Genomic DNA, 9,280 nt, shown 5'->3' with positions numbered 1-9,280 from the left:
ATTTCAATCATCTCACTCTTTATCTAGCTGGATCATTTATTTATTTATCATTTTATAATTTTTGAGCTTGATGTGCTTTTATACAGTTAATATACTTTTATGTTATTTTTACCTATTGTGTACAACTATGTAAGCTAATAAGAAAATTGGATCATGTCAGGAAACTTGTTGCCGGCTGAATATATGTGTTAAGCCAGATGAGTAGGATGGTGCCAAATGATGGTGTGATATCTGCTGGTGCAGTAATATCAATCCAGGAATGTGTGTCCAAATTTATCAGATTTATGACAACTCAAGCAAACACTAGGTGCATGGAGGAGAAGCGGACAACCATCACTGGTGAGGATGTGTTAATAGCAATGAACAATCATGGGGTCTACAGGTACATTGGCCCACTATTTCTCTATCTAAATCACTTTGGTGCATATGGAGTTGACGAGCATCCCCGGTTGAGGGGTGAGCTCCCTGAAATCAGGAGCTCATTCGATACTAGTATTGGGAGGATTGGTGCTACATCTGAACTAGATTATGATATTCAAGGGGTGATGGCAGTGACAGGTTTTGTAAGGGATGGTCACAGTGATGGACCTTCAGGTAGTGCTGCAGGTTCGAATGGTAATAGCCTACCATAAAACCTAACTCAAGGGGTGATCACTGGACTATGATATTCAAGGGGTGATGGCAGTGAGAGGTTTTGTAAGGGATGGTCACAGTGATGGACCTTCAGGTAGTGCTGCTCGTTCGAATGGTAATAGCCTATCATAAACCATTTTCCAAGTGCCAATAGGCTCAGGACTTTGTTATATCTAAAGAAGTTACATAGTACATGTTTTCTTTATCAATTTTAAGTTTAAAAAGTACTAATAAACTATGTAAGTATGACAATTAATTTCCTATGTTGTCCTTCCTCCCTGTGAGAAATTCATGCAACTGGATATATATTTGTTTCATGATAGCTAATTCATTTGTACTAGCGAGGAGTGTTAAAAAACATTCCAAATATTCTTATGACACAATCTATAATTTTCAAATCTTATCATTTGACACATATTTACACTATTGTCATATTTAACTACTTATTTTTCCTTCTTAAAACATAATACACTTGGTGCATGTAGAAAGTACACAGAGATGGAGAAAAAAGAATAAAAAAGATTTTTTTGGTTGCAGCAAAAAATCTTGCAGCAATAAGTTCCTGCATTTGCAGCTGTTACTTGAATCATATAATGACAAACAAGTTCCTGGTTACTTGGTGCATTTATCGTTGTTACTTGAATCAGATTATAATAAAATGGTTGAAAAAACAAAACAAACAAAAAACGAACTATGGACGTTCTTTGGGAATATTATGATTAGAATGCTGGAAATGTTTTTGAAAATGTGTAGATCCTTAAGGACGAATTACAAGCGGTTCAACCAGACATGATGCTTGACTCTGAACTTCAAAAACAAGAAATCTCTACCTGTAAAGAGCTTGATGAAACCTTGATTATTGAGAAGTTGTTTTGGGCTCAGACTTCGAGAACTAGATGGCTCAATGAGGGAGATGGGAACACTTCTTTTTTCTTTAATCAATTTAAAGATCACTAGAACTCCTCCAAAATCTTTGCTATATTGAATTATTGATCTTATTGATGTTAACTGTGATTCTATTTTGGATCCGAGGAGTGTAACTCTTTGAAAGAAATATGGGGGATTTTCTAGAGGAAGGCTCCTAGTTGAATTATTAGGGGTTCCAATGATAGCTACCAGGTGACCTTCAAAAATTGTGCCCTTTTGATCGAAAGGCTAATTAAAAGAATTCTGAATTGGACTGTTAGTTTTATAATTGAAAGTGCATATGATTTGTTGCTGAAATAATACGGAGAAAATAGGTATGAAACAATAGGAGTTTGTTAAATTAATCCGTCAGTAAAACAACATTTTATATGTGCTCATACTAAACAGCTATCTAAATGACTCAAATTCTAATCAAGAAATATAAGAAACAGACTAGCTATTTCTTTGAGAGAATGAACTACTTATTGGCTAGGTATACTATACTAGTTGTTGCGGGCTAAGTATACTAACTAAAAAAATAAGAAAATAAATTCAGTCCTGGACCAAATAATAACATGGACTACCAAGTTCATATCTTATGCGGGTCGAGGTCAGCTCATTGAAGCAGTAATTGTTTCCATTCATAAATCTTTCTGGAATCAGCATTTTGTTCTTATCAGTCTCGGAAAGAGTTATGGATCGATGGCATTTTCAAGTCAAACTGGGAAATGAAAACAACATTGGGTTCTAGCATGAATCATGGTATAATCATAAAATTATTTCTTATCAACTCGCTTCCTCTTCCATGGTCAGTTTGAGTATTGAAATTATCTCATCGAAAATGCCTCAAACGGATCCCGAACTACAAACTTTTTGTGGCACAAACTTTGCATTGAAATATATGTCTTCATTGAATAGATACCATGTCATAGAACTATGAAAGACTTCCCACAATACTCAGACTCTATAAATTTAGATGTTCTGCATTGCTGGAAGGGAAGGTAGTGATTATTTATTATGTTGCAATGCCCATATACCGAATTTATCTTAAGGAGGTTGTTGTTTATGCTCGCCCCGAATATGAATATTCATCTTAATAGCATGAATCAGCTGCTTTGTTATGTTGGAGTGCAGATTAAATTCGCATCCTCGAGAGAATTACCTCTTCCGGCTCCTTAAGTGGTCATTTGTCAAGTATGAGAATGAAGAAATAGTAAGATCCGTGATGGAGATTGCCTAACCACGGAAGCTCTATTCAAGATCATCATGATTGATATCATTTGTAGGACATCATTTTCATAATGGCTCAACAAATTACTATACGTGCTGCCTAATCAGTGATCACCTACAAACCACTTCTGAGCCTCCAAATCCAATGACTTGCTACTGTAGTTTTGTAGATATTTCATTATCACATATTGTAATATCATTTAGGCTTTGTTTGGGAGTGCTGTGAGAAAAAGTGCTGGTGAAAAAAGTGATGTTAGGAAAATTAGATGACTGTTTGGTAATTTTTTTAATTTATGCATATTTTGAGATATAATTTATAAAAATAAAATTTTGAAAAGGTTAGATTGTGAAACTGATAGTTACTTTCTGCAAAAGTTGAAAACTGCTTTTTCCAAAAGTATGGGAGGACATGTTTTTTCTAACAACAGCTTTTGGACCAAACGGGCTTTTCCAGACAGCAGTTTTTAGAATTTACCAAATACATTTCTGGCAGCTGATGTAGCAGTTTGCAACAGCAATACCATATATGCATCCGAAGAGAAAATGTTGTCCATTTATTTAGATCAAATACAAACTAAATAGAAAAATAACATAATCTATGCACATTCTTACTGCTCTGAACAATGAATTTGGCTGACTATTCGATTCATTGGTTTATATATATATATATAGAGAGAGAGAGAGAGTTTCTTCTTGCTCACTTCACTACGAAAAGACAGCTAAATTTGATGAATTGCAAATGAATGAATTTTAAAATGACGGATTGCAACTAAATGCTTTATGAAGTAATAAAATTATCATTTCTCATTGTTATCAGTTCCTATTATACCTTGCAATCTTCCAATAAAATACATCTACAATATAAGACGTTTCTTATTGTCATCGATTCCTATTATACCTTGCAATCTTTCAATAAAATACATCTACAATATAAGACGCACAAAAAAATACACATCAGCATTTCTACATGTCATGTGCGTGCATATTGATATCTGTAAAATATGAACTGGGAATGATGTTAGCTTTAGAGATATAATATGAACGTAAAACATTATTACAATAAACATAGAATTTATAATACGTGTTCGAACTTATATAGAAAAACAATATAAGCTAAATACTGAAAATACCCTAATATATATAATATAATATATATATATATATATATTCTAACATCCCCCCTCCAACTCACGATACTGCAACAATGAGCATTAAGAGTTTGTCAGACAAAAAATAAAATCGCGAAATAGAGTGAGCTTTTTAAAAAATATCAGCAATCTGCAGCGAAGAAAGAACAAAAGGCAATGAGATAATGCCTTGCAACAGATGATGGCGAGTAAGATGATAATCAATCTCAATATATTTAGTGCGCTCATAAAATACCGAATTACGTGCAATATGAATTGCACTCTTATTATCAAAATATAATGGGCTGGAACTAGGAAGGCTAACACCCAAATCTGCAAGTAAGCAACGTAACCAAATAATCTCACAAGTAGTGGAAGCCATGGCATGATTCTCAGCTTCTGAAGACGATCTCGAAACAACATCTTGTTTCTTACTCTTCCATTAAATAAGAGAATCACCAAAAAAATACAAAACCCAGTTGTGGATTTTCGATCTCGGGGATCACCAGCCCAATCAACATCACTATAAGCACACAACTCTAAAGATGAGTTAGAAGGAAACAAAAGACTCTGAAACTGAGTCCTACGAAGATACCTGAGAATGCGAAGAACTGCAGCCCAATGTACGGCAGTTGGAAAAGTGACAAATTGACTAACTATATGAACAGCATGTGCAATATCCGGAAGAGTAACAGTGAGATAAACAAGATTACCAATAATTGTACGATATAAAGTAGGATCTGCTAAGGGAAGACCATCAGATCGAGAATATCTAGCATTCATCTCTAAAGGAGTTTCCACAGTCATGTTATCAATAAGACGTGCGCGGTCAAACAAATCAACAATGTACTTAAATTGACACAAAAGATACCCCTTTGGTGAGCTAGCAACTTCAATTCCCAAAAAGTAACGGAGCAAACCCAAATCTTTCATAGCAAAACAACGAGCCAACTCACATTTCAATGACTCAATACCATCACAATCATCACCAGTAATAATCATATCATCGACATATAAAGACAATAAGATACGACCAGCACTCGTAGATCGTACAAAAGAGCAGAATCTTGATACGACCAACACTCATAGATCGTAGATGCCTCCGAAACTGAAGTATTAGAATTTGTGGTTGAAGCATCCTCAATATTTGTGTCAAAAGGATCAATTCGAATAAGCTCTTCTTGTGTCATATCATGCGAACTACCAGGAACAGAGAAAAACAGAATATGCTCCAAAAAGTAAACATTCCAAAAAACATACAATTTTCTACTGATCGGGTCAAAACAGTGATATCCTTTCTGGGTAACACCACAACCCAAAAATACACATAAAGCAGAATTAGCAGAAAATTTTACTAAGCTCAACCTGGGGTTTAAGAACAAAGTAGGTACAACCAAAGACACGCAAGAAAGCATAATCAGGCACTTCATCATATAATTTTTCAAAAGGTGACAAACCGGAATTTTAAGCAGTTGGAATTCGGCTAATCACATAAACAGCATTAAGAAGTGCTTCACCCCAAAATACACTTGGAACATCAGTCGACAACAAAAATGAGCGAGTTGTTTCAACAAGATGACGATGTTTTCTTTCAGCAACACCGTTTTATTGAGGAGTTTCAATACATGAGGTTTGACGTATAGTCCCATCAGAAGCAAACAAGCGACAAAAAGCACTAGAGCTGTATTCACCTCCCAAATCACAACGCAAACATTTAATGATAGCTTTATGTTAAGTTTTTATATGAGCTCTAAAATCTTTAAATATATCAAAAAAATCTGACCTACACTTCATAAGATAAATCCACGTATAACCAGTGAAATCATCAATAAATGAAACATAATATCTAGATCTTCTTTTTCTGGGCATAGGAGCAGGTCTCCATACATTAGAATGCACAATATCAAACGGAGCAAGAGAATACGTAACACTCTTATGAAAAGGTAAAGCAACAAATTCCGCTAATTTACAACCGCTACAGTTAGAAATATCATGAGCTTTTAGTTGTCCCAAGGATCCAGTTGAAACTAAAACCTGTAAACGAGATTGAGAAACATGACCTAAATGAGCATACCATATGTAGAAGTCAGAAGACAAATCACTCAAACGAAAGGATAATAAATGAGCATACCATATGTAGAAGTCATCCGTCGATTCACTAATTGCTAATAAAAGTCAATTGTTTTTCTGAAATACTTTATGTCTCGACGGATATCAGTTTATCCTCATCCGTCGAATTGTCTAAATCTCAGCCGTTAATTCCCTGAACATTATCCATCGAGTATACTTACAGTTTGTAAGCATTACACGACGGATAATGGGTGGAATTTTTACAGTTTTATTTTAAAACAACTATTTTAGGCAATTTCTATTGGTTAATTTACTTTACTTTATTATTTTTATCAGTTATTTTTGAGATAGTATAAAAGCTTATTTCATAGCAATTATTTTCTTTTATCATTTTCAAATTCAACTACTTTTATTTCATTCTCTCTCAAGCAAATATTCTTCTTCTCTTCAAGCTTTCATTCTCTAACAATGGCTCCTGTAGTAAAGTTTATGTCTCAAACTGGGTTCATTTATGAGAAGAACAACTTCATTGCTTTGGTCAATAAGGGTATTCAGCAATCAGAGGACTATCATAAGATGATGGACTTTGTGAAGAATTGCAAGCGAAATTATGCCATGCTGGAGTCACCCACAATTTTCTGTGAGGTTATTGAAGAGATGTGGACCACCGCTATTTACAACTCTGCTGACAAAACCATCACTTTAACCATCAAAGGTAATGAGTTCTGTATCAATAGTGATGTAAAAGAGCATATTTCAAAATTCCTGATAATAATGTGACTTTACCACACAATGACACTGATATTATCAATATGCTTAATTCCATGCACTATGCACATCTTACTACTAAACTAAGTGATATTAGGAGATTGGGTCTTAGGAAGGAGTGGAGTGTCTTGTGTGATGTGGTTACTAAAGTTTTCTCTAGAAAAATCAGTAATTTTGATTCAGTGAATATTTCCATGCTTAATATGCTATACATGCTAGTTACAAATAAATTTTATAATTTCAGTGACCTTGTCTTGTGTGAGTTAGGTTTTAAACTAGGTGAGTTAGCTAAAAGAGGAAAGAATGTGTATTATGCTAGATTTTTCATGTTATTGGCTAACCATCTATGTCAAGAAATTATGCTTGAGAACCCAAACAATAAACTGGATTGTTGGGTTAAAGAGAGAAGACTCATTGCAGATCTGAACAGAGCCAACCATCACAGGGATGTGCCAATGTTCTATTTTCCTGTAATGCAGGCAACTCAGGTAAGTGAGGTAAGTTCATCCATCCGTACAACAATTCCAACCACCACTATTTCTTTGACTTCAGGAGTAGCTATGGCAACTGTGCCAATGACCAAATAGTTGCCTACCAAAGCCTCCAAACCCTCTATAATTTCCAAATCTAAATCAAAGAAAACCCCCTCTGGTATCTCTCAAAAGATACCAGTTGAAAAATCCACAAAAGCAAAAGAGGGGAGTGTGAAGGAGGGAAAGTCAGGCGAGGGAAGGGGTGAACATCAAAGAAACCCCAAGAATAAGGATGGAGAGTTGAGTGAATCCCAACCTAGCCACACTGCAGTTTCCCAATAAATTGCAGTGCTCAAAAAGGATAAAAGCTCACTCCTAGCTGCATCCTCCCAAAATGATGTAGTTATTGAACAAAGCTCGGAGCCAAGAGCACAGGCCAAAAGGGTTAGGGACACAAGTTCACCCCAAACTTACACAAGAAAGAAGAAATCTAAAACCTCTGGGGATACACAGGGCACACACACAGTGCAAACTGGTGCTAAAGACACAGTCCCTGCACTCTCTCAAATTCAGTCTGATGTGGCACCAATAAATGTGGAGTCACAGCCAAAATCTCTAACAATAGAATCATCTAAAACACCACACTCACCAACAAACTCTCTGGAAGTGGATATGATAAACACTTCAATTCCTGATTCCCCTTCTTTAACTCTGTTGGGGAAGCCAAAATCTAGTGCAAGTGAGTATCATCTTTTAGATGATTTGTTGGCTCACTTGCCAATTCTTTCAGATACTATTGTGACATATGTGCCTCTAATATCTTCAATCAGCACAGAGTCAACAATAGTTTCTCTTCCCACCTCATTCATTTCTACTCTCTTGATGGATATTGCTCATCCGTCGAGTAGTGATTGTATCCTGACGGATAAGCCTAACAGCAGTTATCTGTCGGATAACATTACCACTCACTCGACGGATATCACTTATCCATCGAGTATCTCTGCATAACTTCAAACTTCAACTATTTCAAGTGTAGAAAATTTAGTGGTTGTACAGTCACTCTTAGGACTGAGAGAGGAGAGTGTATTGAGTGAGAGGCTGGGTAGCTCCCAGGCAAAAGGAGAGGAAAATAGTGAAAATCAGCAATCCATTTATTCAGGATTGGCAAAAATGAGTGAGAGGAGTCCCACCTTAGTAGGTGAAGGTGAGGGTGTGAGGGTGGGGAGCCAGGGTGAGACCCTGATACAACAAAAGAGAGATTATGAGAGAAAAGCAGGTACATAAGCTATAAGGGTGGATCCAACCATTGCTAGTGAGTCAATGATTGTGGATGATGCTGAAAAAGAAAGATAATTTCAGTAACATTACAAAGCTATAATTGATAACATTTCCTTGGATGCTGATACTTTTACTAACCCTGTGTCAGCCTATCAACTGTTGGCTGCTCAGGGCAATGTGGAGGCAGAATAGACTTTGAACTTAGTACACACTTCAGAATCTCTTCAGAGAGATAAAGCTGCTGTTAATAGGATGTCTTCTCAAGCTGGTGAGCCATCTGAAGAAGTTGAAGTAAATTCTAATGATGATGACTCTGTTTCTTTGGATGGAAGCATGAACTTAGGGGGAGATGAAGCCCCAAGTTCTGTTCCAAATTTACCTGAATGGGCATGGACAAAGGAATCTATACCAGGACAATTTGGTGTATCTTTGGTTAAGCAGGTTATGGCTATTCAAAAGGCCCTTCAGGAAACTTCAGATGCTGGTACCAAGGTTATTCTTTAAGCTCACCTAGAATCTCTACATCTCATGAAGATACAGCAATTAAGACAGAATCTGAGTGTGGATGAACTTAAAAATGATATACCTGACTTGAAGACCTACAATTCTTAGAAGCTAGATTCAGTCATGCCATATGGTACCATGCAGGATCTATTACTGAGACTGAGGAGAGAATCAGATTCTGAAAAGAAGCTGGCCAAGCTAGAAGATAGAGTTCAAGTTATTGAGAATTCAGTGGCCACCCTTCTTCAAAATCAACAGTCTCAGAAAAATTTTCTCATGCAACTGGCTAAA

General features: G+C 36.0%; 1 protein-coding gene across 1 annotated transcript; it reads left to right on the top strand.

Moving 5' to 3' along the window:
* The first annotated feature begins 206 nt into the window (after positions 1 to 206).
* Positions 207 to 632, top strand: LOC141696219 (nuclear transcription factor Y subunit B-9-like). Its single transcript, XM_074500394.1, has one exon. It carries the CDS (start codon positions 207 to 209, stop codon positions 630 to 632), a length of 426 nt encoding a protein of 141 aa, XP_074356495.1.
* Positions 633 to 9,280: the final 8,648 nt, after the last annotated feature.

The sequence above is a fragment of the Apium graveolens genome, chromosome 11 (assembly GCF_009905375.1).
Source record: "Apium graveolens cultivar Ventura chromosome 11, ASM990537v1, whole genome shotgun sequence".
NCBI classification, from domain to species: Eukaryota; Viridiplantae; Streptophyta; class Magnoliopsida; order Apiales; family Apiaceae; genus Apium; species Apium graveolens.
Note: the sequence above shows the minus strand (reverse complement) of the source record. Positions and strands in the feature narration are given on the sequence as shown.